The sequence below is a fragment of the Bactrocera dorsalis genome, chromosome 2, assembly GCF_023373825.1.
Source record: "Bactrocera dorsalis isolate Fly_Bdor chromosome 2, ASM2337382v1, whole genome shotgun sequence".
Classification (NCBI taxonomy): Eukaryota; Metazoa; Arthropoda; class Insecta; order Diptera; family Tephritidae; genus Bactrocera; species Bactrocera dorsalis.
In genome coordinates, this window is record NC_064304.1 from 97,860,747 (window position 1) to 97,876,822 (window position 16,076).

At 34.5% G+C, this 16,076-nt stretch overlaps 1 protein-coding gene across 13 annotated transcripts in view; it reads right to left on the bottom strand.

The window, feature by feature from the left end:
• Positions 1–1,786: 1,786 nt before the first annotated feature.
• LOC105231691 (maternal protein pumilio) overlaps positions 1,787–16,076 on the bottom strand; it is a 417,346-nt gene continuing 403,056 nt past the window's right edge. For all 13 annotated transcript variants that reach the window (XM_049446938.1, XM_049446935.1, XM_049446936.1 and 10 more), the window contains 3 exons: positions 6,585–7,823; positions 6,349–6,517; positions 1,787–6,206 (listed from right to left, as the gene is read on the bottom strand). In XM_049446938.1, the coding sequence (XP_049302895.1) occupies positions 5,702–6,206; positions 6,349–6,517; positions 6,585–7,823 (1,913 nt within the window). In that variant the 3' untranslated portion in view covers positions 1,787–5,701. The remainder of the gene's footprint in view (positions 6,207–6,348; positions 6,518–6,584; positions 7,824–16,076) is intronic.

Sequence of the window (16,076 nt, forward strand, 5' to 3'; positions counted from 1 at the left end):
TTTACAAAAATGATTTTACTAAAAATATTAATATTTTTACAAAAAAATTTTACAAAAAGTGATATTATTCCATACAAAAATATTTTTACAAAAAAAAAAAATTACAAAAAAAAAATATTATTGTAAAAACAAAACTATTAATACAAAAAAAGTATTAAAAAAAATTACAAAAAAATATTTGTACAAAAAATAAAAACAATTATAAATTATATTATATTGAATAACTTCTCAAGTATAATTTTAAATTTATAAAACACATAGACAATTCGTGCATTTTCATTATATTATTAAGATCACTGAAGAAGTATCTTTATTAAATTCAGAATAATTTTCAAATAAAAATTCGCCGTCAATAAAATGTGTGTGTGTGTGTATTAGCCACTGTTTTCGGTGATTTTTTAACTGTTTGGCTTCATTGAGGCGCATTTTCTTTTCACTTATAACAACAAATTTGCGCAGAAATTACATATTGTAGACATGATGTTCGACATTTTTTAAATGGGTTTCGAAATAGGTTTCAGTTTAGGGGAAAAAAAGCAATTATGGAGTTAATTTTAAAGCTTAAAGTTAAACGTTTTTTTACCGTTAATTTAGGCTTTAATTGCAGTTTTAAAAATAATTTTTTTTTAATAAATTTTTTTAAAACCAGATTTTTCAAATTAAAATTTTTTAAAATAAAACTAAAAAAAATGCTTTTTTTTTAATATTTTTTATATCAACTCAATATGTTTTTAAGATATTTTTTTAAATAAAATTTTTCAAAAGCAATTTTTTGTATTAATTAATTTTAAATTAAAATTTTTAAAATAAAACTTTTTTAAATATTTTTTTTTTTATTTATGATTTTTTAACACAAATTTTTTCAATTAAAATTTCTTCAAGAAATTTTTTGAAACCAAATTTTTAATACTTTTTTTAAATATTTTTTTAATAAAATTCAAAAATGTTTTTCTTCATATTTATTTTGTTCTTATCTACATAAAGCAAACTTTTATATAATTTCTGCAGCTTATGCACCTTTTGTATCTGAACTGAAATTGCAATTTTATTTTTGTTGCAGCTACTTGCGTAAGTGTGTATGTACTTTATATATGCATATGTGTATACATATTCAAAGACTTTCGCAGCAATATAGCTATTTGCTTGCTCGCTTGCTAGTTAGTCTATTTAAGTGTGCTTATTAGCATTTACTTGCGTTTTTTGCTTCATTATTACTTTTACTACATTTTATGCATTTTACTTTGAATATTCAGTAAGTCTGTTTTTCTTTGCTGCTTTTCGTATTTTTACAGGCTACATAAGTAAATATTTTTGTTTTTCTTTTGTTTCTTTTTTATTTATTTATTTATATGTACGAATTTTATAAACATATGCACTACAGTTAATAATATTTAAATTCTTTTACAAATACTACATATTTATACGATTTTACTTGTAATCCTTTATATAAATGGTACACACTATTATATTGTATTAATAATAACTACATGTTCAGTAATAAGTATATTATATATATATATATTCATAGAGAGTGAAAAGTATGTTTGTATGCGTATTTATAAGAGTTCGCACATGTTTGTGGTAAAATGTAAAATTCTTTTCCATTAAGTGGCTCATGTATTATACTTTTAACTTATTTATTTTTTAATGTGTATTTAGTAGTTGGATGCTACAATATGAAATCTAATCAGACAGGCTGGTTGTTTTTTAGAAATAATTTTTATTTACTTTTTTTTTTGCTTTTGCTTTATACATTGTATTCCTTGCATAACTGCACATCAGCGTATTTTTTTTTTTTTTTTTGTTTTTGACAAATTTATTGTATTTTGTCAGCTGATTTCGCTGTCTAAAATAAAATTTTACGAGCCGCTTTGCTTGAATTTACTTGCAACTAACACTTTATGCCGCTGCGACCACAAAAATATGTCGGTGAAATCAATATTATTGTGCAATATGCGCTTTTATAAATATTTTCGAAATTTTCCGAAATTCAGTTATTGAAATTTGTGTTTATCAAGCATTTAATTCTTCTGCACAACTACAAAAACGCTTAATTTGCTTCTTTCACCAAATTTCGGGCTTAACGGTGTGTTTGAGCGCAAAGTACGCTTATTGCCAGTGTGTAAGCGCCAATAGCAGTTTCCTTATTTTTAAAAACATTTCCTCAAGTTAACATGCTTTCTTCTGTGTACTGCTGATTTAAATTCATTTTGCATGCAACAACTTTTCTTGTCTTCCTTCCTTGTTTTCCAAGTGTCTTCAGGCTTAAAAATTAATTTGCTTAAACATTTGCATGTTTTTATGCGCTTTTGCTGGTATATTTGGAATTGTGTTCGCATTTTTTCTTTACAAAATTTTACATAAAACTTTTTATTGTACATACATACAGATGTTCCGTTGCGTACGCGCGTACAAATGCATAAACGAATGCGCTGATCGTGCGCGACCGGCATTGACGTTACAATTAATTTGACTTGCACGATTTACAAATACAATGCTTACAGTTTTGTGTTTAAATTTAAATTATATAATATTATAGCTGTTGTATTATTGTTTATTTGCTGTTTTTCACCTATACATTTTACATATTTTCCACGTTGCAAGATTGCATGTGTTTTATGATTTGATTTTACATTTTCTTTTTTGTATGTTACATATTTATTAATAATAGGTTTATTTTTAATACATAAATTTCATTAGTTTTATATTTTTAAAATCAGCACATAATATTTTTCGCGTCACTTTTGCGTAAGCGTGTCGAAAATAGTGCATGTATTAGTGAAACTTATGCTTATATGTATGCTAAAGTGGTATTTTTTACAAACAAAATTACACAAACATTATTTTTTTATTACAAATACTAAAGAACAAAAATTCAATTAAAAATTGTGTTTAAAAAATTAGCAAAATTTTCGAAATTTTCAACTGTCTTTCGCGCTGTGTTTAGCAGCATACTCTTTTTTCGCTTACAATTAATACAAAAGTTTACAATTTTTGCTTTTGAATACTAACAGCAGAAAAATAATTTTACATTACATACAGAAAAATAATTTTACATTACATACATATGTATAAACCCTACTTTGCTTTAGGTTTAAAAAAAAACAAAAACAGTTGCTTGTTTGCGTCGCTTATTAGTTGTTGCTTCACTCTAAAAACTATTAATATTACTCTTACATTTACAATGCTTACGTATTATGTACTTTATATATTAGATGTATTTATGTATGTCTATTAACGCACGAATACAAATTACAATATATGTTTGTGTAATCATTTGCCTTGGAGCGGCGCACAAATGATTACGATTTTGCGCACAAAATGGTGGCGTTCATGGTAGCGTGTGCGTGTGTGTGCCTGGCGAATTTCTTTGTGAGCGCTTTGCATGTCGAAACTCGTTGCAGTCACGAGCCAAAGTGTAAATATAGTTTGTACAAGTTTTAGTTTTTGTCTCTATTAATACTAAGCGCGCATTTACAAATTATTTATACTTTTTTTTTTACAAATTATTAAAATTTTTACACAATATTACATTTTTTTTACAAATACAAATATTACATATTTTACAAATAATTTCAATTCATATTTTAATATGGAAACGAATTTTCAACGTATATGGAGAAATTAGGTTATCTTAACGCTTCGCTTGATGTTGCTATTTACATGCAATGATATATTATAAACTTTTGCGTACACCGCCACAAAAGTGTTGCTAAGTTTTCGAGTTTGTTTTGTAAATTATGCACAGCTGTTAGTTGAAAAGTGTTTATATATTAAGTGACGCAGTTTTCTTACTTGCACTGGCATTAAAAAATGTTTTTGCAACAAACGACATGAAACATAAAAAATGTGAATAAAATTATGTGACATTTCATTATGTAAATATAGAGTATCAGCTGCTTTTTGTTGTGTTTGTTTTGCTGTTTGACATTTCAATATGTAAATATAGAGTATCAGCTGCTTTTTGCTTTGCTTTCAATTGCAATAGTGCAAAATATTGCAGCCACAATAATAATAATTATGCTTTTGAAAGAAACATTTAACTTCTGCATGCAGTTAAGTTTACGAAATCAATGTTATTGACAATTTTGTTGTGAATGTAACTTAATTTTGTTTCCATAGAAATGTTTGTATGAAATTGTTTTTTTTGTTTACACTACCATTTTGTGTTATGAAATTTGTACATGAATTTTTATGAACATTTTTACATGCATTTTATACAAGACATGCCAATTGCTGCTCACGTAAAATAACGCCTCAAATATTGTAGCACGCACGTCGCAACGCATCGAACTGCCAATTTGTGCGCAACAAGTCCTTAGTGAGTTTAGTTTGTGGTTATGTTAATTAATTAATTTATTTTTATATATATAAAAGTCCTTTGTTTTAAGCATTGCTGGCGAACTTTTTGGTTCTTACCGCAAATGCTTGCGTTGCACGTTTTGCTTTTGTTTCTTTGCATGTGTTGTGTGTGAGTGTGTGTTGTTTGTGTTTATATGCTTGCATTTGCTAATAAATTACAAATGAAAAGCTACTAAAATACCTACGGTTCAAAAAATTGTTGCAGCAACACGCTTAATATATTGAAACGCCGCTTTTCACACGCTAACGCCTATAATTAAGCGCTGCCACCAGCCCTGCTACGTTGACTCTTTTATGACAACGAGCACGTGCAAGCGTGTGCTGCACTTGTGTGTTTGCCAGCGTCTTTATATAACGGCACGCTGCTCAGAAATACATAGTAAACTGTTTTTAAAACTAAACTTATTTTCATGTTATCTCTTGTGTTTTTTACTCTTATACAAAAATTTCAGCACTTTCTTGTATGTATTTATTACGCCTTTTTCTTTTTATGTTTTTATGATTCAATTGTGTGTGTGTTCTCTTCGTAAGATTTCATTCTTTGTTTTATTTTTTTCTACATAGTTATAACCGTTAGGCGCGCTATTGCATTTAAGAAAGTTTGTGTGCAACAAAAGTCTTAAACGAGCGCTTTTGCTTTTTATAAGCCTTTAATTTAATTTTCTTTTTATAAAAACTACAACTTTTTCAGTTTTTCATAAAATATTTTTGCATGTGTGCCAATACACTTTTTGTTTTAAATTTCACGCGCGTGTTTAAATGTTTACAAATCGAGTTTTATTTAGCATTCAGCTTAACGATTTTACGTCTCTACGTCTCTTAAATCGAGCGCTATTATGTATAGCTTTTTGTTTATTTGGCCTTATTTCCACTTTTCACGCTTACGAAACGTTTTTAGCTTTCATTATATTATAAAAATACGAGCTGCATAGCTAACGCAATGCTTTTTTTCTCTTTTTTTACTCAACGAGATTCTTGTGATTAATCTTACTGGTTTCTTTGCATTTACCGACCGTTTAAACTGTTATTTTTCAACACGAAATTCTTTTTTCATTTCTCTTCTTTGTTGCACTCTAAAGTGTGTGTGTGTGTGTGTGGTTTTTGGAAAATTTAAAATCTAAATAAAATAGCGAAAAACACAGCATATCTTAAAACTAAGTTACACATTCAAATTATAATAAATTTCTGCTTTATGCTCTATAATGCTGCTACTTATTGCTATAAACTAATAAAACGGTGTGCCTTCAGCATAACGCTCCAACATATATCTTTCGAAATTCCGCTACACTTGTACAGCAAGCATTCATATCATTGATTTATTTAATATGCATAGCGCGCTTTACAACGCTACACCGTTAGCGGTGGGTGGACCAATGGGTCCCAGGCCGCTATTGACGGCAGTCACCACAGAGGTGGCGCTGCTGCTGTTGGTCGAGACGGTGCATGATGATGCTGCTGGCGATGTCGGACCCACCGGTGTGACATTAATACCATTCTCTTGTATCATTATGGGTGTGCCGACTGTGAGGCCGGTGGTCACGCTGCTTGTAGGCGTGGTAATGGTTAGGCCAGACGCTGTGCTGCAAGCCGATGTTGTTAAGGGTGCGATGCTAGTGGCGACTATTGACGAGCTTGCGGCTGTTGTTGTTATCGGATTGGCTGTCTTCATGAAATACTTTTCCAGCTTGGCATTAATGTGCTTGCCATAGGTGTACTTGCGTAATGCGGCCATATGTGGGCGTATCTTATTCATGAGTTTCTTCAGTTGTGTCGGCTCCGAGACATCGATCATTTTCTGTACCACATAGTTGGCATACTGATCCTTCATCATGACGTGCAAAGCACTAGAGGGGGGAAAACAAATGTTTTAGCTTTCGAAAATGTGACATAAAAACAAACATATAAATGGTTTTTAACAATTTCACAAATTAACTTTAACGTAGTGACAATATCATTACTGATTTGAAGGTGAATTTCGTGTCTTACTTGTCATTGAATGTGCACACTTCATCGATAAGTCCGGTGCGCTCACCGCGTGTGGCATGTGTAACACACTTCTCCACAACATTTGAAGCGAATTTATGCTGCGACAATACCAAAACCTTTCCACGCACGCTGGCGATCAGTATTGACTTGTCTTCGGGTTTGCCGTGTTCTACAATGGAAAATACACAATCAACATAAATCTTTGATAAATCTCTTTGCTACAACAGCATACTTACCCAGTACATGTTGTATAACATAGTTGCCATATTGATCCTGTATTAGCTGCTCGGTGTGCTCATGCAATTCATCGAGTATGGGTTGCGTCTGCTCGGCAGTACAATGCTCCAATATGCGTTGTATGACACGACAGCCATATGGATGTGTGCTTAGCGTGTATATTTGACCTTTGAATGCATTTATGACGAACTGCAGCGCCGAGGGATCAACGCATTCGATACATTTTTGTACCACATGATTACCATTTTGGTCCTTGACACATTTCAAAACATTACCATCCAATTCGCGCACAATCTCTTGCTGCTGCTCGGCGGAGATGCTCTCCAGCGCCTTCTGTATGACACGACAACCATACATTTGCAAAGCTAGTTGCAAAACATGCCCCTTCACCTGCATACCCAACGTGTTTTTCTGCTCTGGTGTGCCAAACTCGAAGAACTTCTGTATGACATAGTTACCAAAAACGTCGGTCATCAAGCTAAAAGCTGAACCTAAGATCTCGCTGAACACCAATTGTTTCTCTGCAGCTGTGGCGCGTTCCAATTTCTGTTGTATAAAGCGTGAACCATGCTGATCCTGTGAGAACTCGACAATGTGATTAGCCAAATCGCGTAACTGCAAATTTGGATAGCGTTGATTACGGAAGTCTTCGAGTAGACGTGAACGTCCCGGTTGCGGAGGACCAGATACTGCGGCGACAGCAGCGGCGGCTGCAGCAGCAACAGCTGCAGATGCACTTAGGCCAGCGGCAGTAGCAGCTGCATGACGTGAGGCAGCAGCGGCGGCGGCTGTAGCTGCGCAAGCAGCAGCACCACCCGGCATTGCCAGTTTTGAGAAGAATGAACTACTTGAACTGAACATACTACCAGCCGCAGCGGCGACTTGTTGTGCAACGGAGGATGGTGGCAGGCCAACAGCACCGACTGCCATTTGCTGGCGATATTTGGTTTCGGCGCCAGGTGCACGATTTGTAACAAGGCATGATTGCGGCGGTGGTGGTGTAATGGCCGTGCCAATCGGACTAGCCGTGGCGGTGGCGCCCAATGCACCATAACTGTTGGTCACAGCGGCGGGCCATTTGCCGCGTGCGGCGGCAGCGGCGGCGGCTGCAGCTGCAGCGGCTTGTAGTGTGCTGGTGCTGCTGTTGTTGTAATCAACTGCCGATGGGCTGAAGGCGGATGTATTGCGATCAAACGAATCGCGGCGACCGGTCAGCGAGTTGGTGTTCAAGGCGAGTCCTGCGCGTATGAAAGAAAAGGAAGGAAATGAAGAAAACAATGAGCAAATTTGTTGTATGTAAATAGTATTTTACAGTAAATATTAAGCTTAACTTAGTGATTGGAAATCGTATCATAATAACTTAATATACTTAGTGGTCGGTCAATAATTTCGAAATATTTTGGATTCCCTTCATATCGTAGCCGATGGATAGGTGGACCTTCGGGAAAAAGGTGTCTGGCGGTGAGAAAGCTTTTTCTGTTAAAAATTATCTCGTATTGAAAAACCAAAGAAGTCTTTTTATATTCCATCGGTTCCCAAAGCAAAGGTAACCAGTGAAGTGGAAAAGGAGCTCGGCATAGAAGAAATCATGGCGACCTCACTTGTACTACAGGAGGTACAGAAAAGAACTCAGTCAGTATTCTGTTGGTCCAAAACCAAGAGCTGAGAGCACACCAAAAGAATCTCCACGCCTTTGATCAACTTAGAGAAGGGCGGCTACAACGTGGCTTTAGTCCAGGAATTGCATCGGGTAACGTGGTCGCTGGGCTAAACGCTCAATACTGCATAACATACACCCCGAGCATAATCAAAAAGGTAGAAATAGCGATATTGATGAAGAAAAGTCTAAAATCCCATATTGACTCGAGTTTTTCCACAGCTGACCTGACGTTAGTAGCAATGAAGGGTGCCAAGGATGAGTCTTTACTCCTTGCATCCTGCTCTATGACACACGAATGCTAGGCGCTAATGGCAAAGCTCCACAGATTGGCGGCCACAGCAGAAGGAAGTAGTCATTGGTGGAGGGCACTGCTGCTTACGCCCATCATACCATTTAGGGCAGCTCCGGCATCAATCTGCGAGGGGAGTCCCTGCTTAATTCTCTAAATTTTGAAGTTATGTGATTTTTTCATTTCCTCCACCTTTACAATATAACTGTAGTTTTGCCGGAAATCGAAATAAACCGTTTTCAACTTCCAACAACCCATCCTTTGATCTTCCTGACCGCAAATCGGCCGTACATTATTTTTCCTTTCTTTTCTGTCATTGCGTCTTTCATTTCTATGATGGCTCTTGCTTTCAAAAATTATTTATCCTGCTTTATGTTGGTAGGAAATTATTTCAATATTAAAATTTGCTATGGCAATCAACGCTCAGCCAACCAGCAGATTCCCATAAATTAAATCTCAAAGGATGCATCAACGTACACTAATAAATTTACACACATGCATACATACACAGCTAAATTAGAATGTCAAACTATTAGACCGGAAAGCCGATAACTAATAATATATTTATTCGAAACGCTTTATTGTGTACTTCGGAGCGGATATTATTAGACATAAGTGGATAATTTATTATACACACACATACATATTTAAGCGCTCACTGCGGTTTCTCTCATAGAACTGAGACAGAAATTTGGATATGACTGAAATATGTACATGCTATATACATACATATAAAGTATATTTCTAATTTATGTTTATAAGTATGTAAGCATTCACTCGCTTGTGGCAAATTCTCAAGCAGCTGCTCAAGCACATATATATGTTGATATAAGCATCAGTTTATATAAATATATACATACATATGCATAAACGTTATTTGAATTCGATTTATTAATTTATAAACTAATAAAATGTTTATGCTGGACTTGTGATGAATAAGCTATACATTAAAGAGCATGAAACTATATTAATGTGATATTTGAAATGGAAGGCATATGTGTGTATGAATGACAGGGAATAATAAATGATGACCACAGAATTAAAGACATTTACTTTCAGAGCCAATAATTAAAAAAAACTCTAATCATAGGAAATTATTTTTTATTTTTTTTTAATATTTTTTTATCGTTTTTATATTTTTTATAATCTTCCAGCTCATTGACAGACATTTCACAAGTCACTAATAATATATTAAAATAATAACTGTAAAAAAACTATAACGTTGTGCACTTCTAAAGTGAAAATGCTTGATTGAGCAATCGGTTTAGCGCGTTTATGAGAGCGTCACGCAAGCTGTCAGTAACAGACATGCTCTACCTCTCTCTGCAGTGAAAAATAAGGTGATCAAAGAGGGGTTTTATATATCTTTTATACATATGCATTAGAATGTTGATTATTTCCAAATTGAACTGTTTTGTATACACATCTGAAACCTCAGTTTTTACTGCAAAAACCAGATCCAATGAAACCAAACACTTTATTTTCAATTCAAATTGTAAATGAAACATTTTACTTTTCCTCAATATTTAACATGTTTTTTTTACTTTTATAATAAAGTTTTTAACTGCGCAACTGCGGAAAAGCAATTTTTTAATACAAATATTTCCGCTCTACAAAAAAGCGCTTATTGATTTTTTCCATAAAAATACTCTTTTAAAAGTTATACGCAGTTAAACTTATGCATCAAATGTACTGTGCATTCCTACAAGAGCCTTAGAGATGCTGTGTTGCGCATACGACATGGTGTACTGTGTGAATGCTCAGTCACCAGGCCCTAGGCATATTTATGCACAACTTTAACTGCTTATGAATGTAAAGTGGTTTAATATGTATAAAAAAGTTCTTATTTGCACAGCGAAGAATTTGCTGCTAGAATATAATTATTTCAAGGTTATAGCTTGTCATCCTAATACACCATCTATATATTAGTCGAAAAAGTCTTTTCGTATTTTGTTAATAGATGTCGTTACAGTCGTATATCTCCAGTGCTAACAATCATTTTGTGTCATACAGTCATATAGTGTTGGAAAGGTGAGATTTCAGGCTTCATTTAACCAAAAAAAAAATTAAATTCGTGGAAGTTGAGAAAAAGTTACAGCTGTTCAGAAATGGGTGAAAATAATAAAGTAATAACATATTTTGAAATTTTTGCTTAAAAAGGTGGAAGAATGTCATGCAAGCTACAAATGAAATTTTCGAAGTTTACGGAACCGATGCTGTATCAGTTCGTGTAGTACAACAATGGTTCGCTCGCTTCTGGAAATTTCGATTTACACTGATTAATGTTTTACACGGGCGGAATAATGTCTCTAGCAAAAAAATGGCAAAAAGTGATCTACCAAAATGGTACATATTTTTTTTTATTATTATAAATATTTATAAAAAGAATAAGTTGAAGTTTGTTTAGAACTATAAAAAGACTTTTTCGACTACTGAAACTATGTAGTTTTTTGCTTTATAGAAACACGCGTATTTATGTAAGCAGTGATGCATTTTATGATGTCAACTGTAGACTAATCATAAAGTCTACGCTGTGCAGGAGGAGAAAAGACTACCTATCAAGGCAGTAGATTGAGTGTCATGTCGCACGAATGCATTTAAAGGGAATTATTCATGCAATTTGCGATATGAGCACTTTCGGTAGCGTGAGTGTAGCGAGAGGCTGGGACTCACTCCTCAACATCAACTAGCAAGTGTAGTCGAAAAGACAAACGGAGCATATATATGAGTATGTACTATATATAGTTAAAATCCAAAGGTAAATGAGAGAAGGTGAAGGCTGCAGCAGTTCAAAGTGTCGCTCGTGTCAGAACAATTAAAGCCAAGTGCGCAGGCATATTCATATGCACCCTTCACCATTAATGGGTAGACATGTATGTAGCTCAGGAATAAGTATGTGTGCATAGAAGTGCAGCACAAGCAGCAGTTGGAGCATATGGCAGGCAACAGGCTGCTGTGAGGACGCCAGTCATATGTTTAAATATAAGACGCACGTTCCGGGTTCTGGTATTTACATTGCAGTGCTTGGGAATTGCAATCGCTTGTTGCTGTTATGGTAATTGTTCATGTAACTCCGGGTATCATTGGTGAGGTGTGTTGGTGGCAGGTTTGCATGCAATTGCAGTTGTGAGTTGCAAAAACAAAAAAAAAAAAAAATGGGGAAAATTGCATGTGAATAAGAAAATAAGTCAAGTGAATGTTGGCCTATGCGTTTCAGGCATGACAAAAGCAGTAGCCAGCCGCTCATGTGCTGCATTATCTACCAATGCGTTGCAGCCGAAGTAGCTGTGTGTTAGCGCAGCAAGGAATGCACAAAGCAAATATTTGCAGACGAACAAATGTACACGCATAAAATCGGAGAAATAGAGTTAATGTTGGTAGACGATGGTCGTGATGGTAAATAGCATAAGCATATACGGGTGTACACTGTATAATTTATTTTTTTTTTATGTTCGAAAATAAACTAAATTATAAGTAAGCTATTGTCAATTGCAGACAGTGTGTAAACAAATGAAAAGTTTAACTTAGAAAGGCAAGAAAATTGGTTTTGAGGATTTTTAATAATATTTTGTACATAAATTAGTGAAAATTTTTAAAATGCATACCTTTAATGGACGGATTATGAATAAAATTAAAACAAGCAAAATACTATATATACTATAATATCCTTCACAGTTGCATTTTTTATATAGTACGAGTATAAAAAGCTCCTTATCTCGATTTTGATCAGTTAGTTTGTATGGCAGCTATATGCTATAGTACTCCGATTTGAACAACTTCTTCAGATATCATAAAGATACTTTGCACAATAATGCATGCCAAATTTCGTGATGATATCTCAACAAATAGAATAGTATTTCATACAAGAACTTGATTTTAATCGGTCAATTTATATGGCAGCTACATCTTATAGTGGTTCGATCTGAACAATTTCTTCGAATATTGCATAAACGCCTTAAACACTAAAACATACCAAAATTCGTGAAGATATCTCGTCAAATGACAAAGTTTCCCATACAAGTACTAGAAACCGAACGTAGAGTTTATATGACAGCTATATGTCATAGTGGTCTGATATCACCGGCAGTGACAAATGAGCAGCGTCTTGGAGAGAAACGGACGTGTGGAAAATTTCGGGTCGATATCTCAAAAACTGAGGGATAATTTCACATATATACAGACGGATATGGCAAAATCGTCTCAGCTTGTCAAGCTGTTCAATAATATACATATATGTACATACGTTGTAGCGTCTTTAACTTTTCCTTTTGGTTGGTATTTGAATCGTAGGAAGTTTCAAACACACATTTGAATACCTACATACACATGCATATGCATCAAATTACCACCAATGAGCATAAACTTGAGTGAGATAATGGCAAAAATGTTGCTGTTGTGACGTTGTCATGTCAAGGTTATGCCGTTTAATACAGTTAAGTAGGTGTCAAAATGTTACCGCTGCTTTTCACACACACATACATTCATTCAGTTACATATACATTCAATGTGTGTGCGTGCAACAAAAAGGACCTGACAGCATTTTTCAACCGAAGGAATATAACCGACCAGAAGGCACAAGCTCGATGAGAAGGTTATGTGGCATTGCCAACTAATAGCAGAATAGCAGCAGCATGGCATGGATGCAAGCGCCTACACATCAACAAAAACAACAAAAAGACAGCTACAGCTACACAGTCATTAGAACAACGGAGACAAACAGACAAGCTGACAAACAAGCAGCATGCTTTTGGACTACAAGTCATAAGCCATTGTCGAAAAAGCACTTTATACACAGTTAATAACCTGCACATACAGTTACACGAACATATGCGTGTTGTTTTTGCACCTAGGCGCATCTAGAGGTATAAAAATGTTTGTATGCGAGTTTGTTAACGCCATTGTTTGCATTTCACACACATACATACATACAAATATATGAACGTATATATAGAGAAGCGGTATATTGCTTTGTTCAACATCCTCATTTGCTGTGCATTGTCGCCTGTGCAACACCGGGCACCACAACAACATTTTAAAAGAGATTGCTACGTGCTGTTTACCTTCCACACACACACATCTGCATTGTTGTTGTTATTTTTGTAACAAGCAGCAATTACATTTGCTCATATACTTCAAGGGACATGTGTGGCAGCGTGGCTCATTGTCAAGTAAATGCAGTAGCGATGGGCGGCTTGTAGATGGAAAATCGATGCAATATTGAAATGTCACGTATACGCCCCTCCCCCTTCCGAGGTGTGAGGCGGTGTGGTGCTTGCAGGTGTGTGCTCATGCCATGCAACAACAAGTTGATTTAAATAATAGCACAAACAACTGGGGACACCACACAACAAATGAGTTGCAACTACAACAACAACAACTCAGGTATAAAAGGGGCTACATTTGACACGATACTAAGTACACAAAAGTCCACAATTGATGAGCCTTTTGTGGCGCATGTCCTTGTGCAGCTATTTGTGTGCCACATGTATTTGCACATACACACACATTCAAATGTGATATATTATAAAATTGTTTAGTGTGAGTGTTTAGCTGTTTGTATTGTTTTAACGTTTGCCTTTGTCAGCCTTTGTTAATCAATAGAGGTCGCCCGATTGTTCTACTGCTATCCAATTAGAAGAAGGTTTTGCATTAAATTTATACAGTTATAATAAATATAAACAAGTAAAAATTGTAGCTTCGGCTGCACCGGAGCTATAATACTTGCACAAGTGCATTTCTTGTGGCATAAATACGATTTTGATCAGCCAGTTTGTATGGTAGCTATATGTTATAGTAGTCCTATCTGAACAAATTCTTCGGAGCTTAAAGCGTTGCTTTGAATAATAATCCACGCCAAATTTTGTGGAGATATCTTGTAAAATGAAAAAGTTTTCCTTACAAGAACTTAATTTCGATAGATCAGTTTGTATGGCAGCTATACCTAATAGTAGTCTTATGTAAACGAATTCTTCAGAGCTTAAAGCGTTGCTTTCAATAATAATCCATGCCAAATTTTGTAAAGATATCTTGTCAAATATTAATTTTGATCGATCAGTTTTTATGGCAGCTATGTATATGCTACAGTGGTTCGATATCAGCGGTTTCTAATTTTAAGCACTCGTTTGCTTCGATTTCACTTCTCTGAAAGTGTGGTAAAAATAGAAAACGAGCAATTTGCCTAAATTCGTGCAAATTTCAAGGCCACAATTAATTCTGATGCGTTTTTTGCGCCAAGTTCTATTCAAGCGCATCTAAAACTGAAGTCAAAATGCAAGAAAATTTGCTGCAAAAATAAATTGAAAGTGATTTTTTTAAAGGTTGCCCTCAATACATAAGCAAGGCCCAGCGATTGGCAGCGTTGAGAAACTTATAGCTTATAGCTTTGTGGTTTATGAGTTTTAATATCGGCATTTTTAAGCATTAATTGTGAAATCGTAGCAAAGCGGAAACCGATAAGTAAAAAAAGAAAAAAATAAATAAATAAATAAAAACGCTGCAGCACGAATGTATGTATGTATGTATATGTACATTTTTAATTCGCCATTTGCGCCCACTTGTCAGCGTGCCTATGTGTGGGTGATCGCATGCGTGTTGCCACCAATCCAATTAAAAGCCAAATATTGGCATGCACAACGCACTGATTTATTCCGCATGGATATCAAATGTATAACGGCTTTTTCAAGCATAGCCATTTTTCAATTTTTCTTGCTGTAATTATACGCAAAAAAATATATTTATTTTACCATACAGAGCATACAGAGCAAATGTGTAATCAATGCCTGGTGGTATCCATCATATGGCGGATTTCACAAAAAAAAAAATTACCAAATATCATAACGTGATGCATTCGTATGCATGTGCGGATATAAAAACACGCGCGCGTATGTGTGTATATATTGTTGCTTGTGTGTAGTGATTGAGTGAATACTTTATAATTTTAATTCTTCCTTCTTTTCAATTTACAGCCGCCAATGGATTTATTAACAAACAAACAATATATCACGTTGATGCTGCTATCATTCCAACGGATGAAAACTTTGTGTGTGTGTGTATGCGTATATGTATCAAAAGTCACGTTTTGACCACGTTGAGCTTATTATTTTTACATTATTATATCATGGCAGTGTATTATATACGTATGCGCATGCCTGCAGGTGCGTTAAAACCCAATTGCCCATTCCGATTTAAGGCGGCTGTTACTCGTTTTCGTACTTTGTGAAAATCTTTTTCATAATATTAATAACACATATACTATATATGTATGCGTGCATGTGTGTGCTAGTGTAAATTTTTGCTCTTACTTAATAGTGAGTATTTGCTGACTGCCAAAGCAGCAAATGATGCAAACTTTTATACCCTGAATTTCATGACATATCAACACGAAATTTGGCATGCATTATTGTCCAAAGTATATTTACATTATTTGAAGAAATTGTTCAGATCGGAGCACTACAGCATATAGCTGTCATACAAACTAACTGATGAAAATCATATCCTTGTATGAAAAACTTTTCTATTTGTTGAGATATCGTCACGAAATTT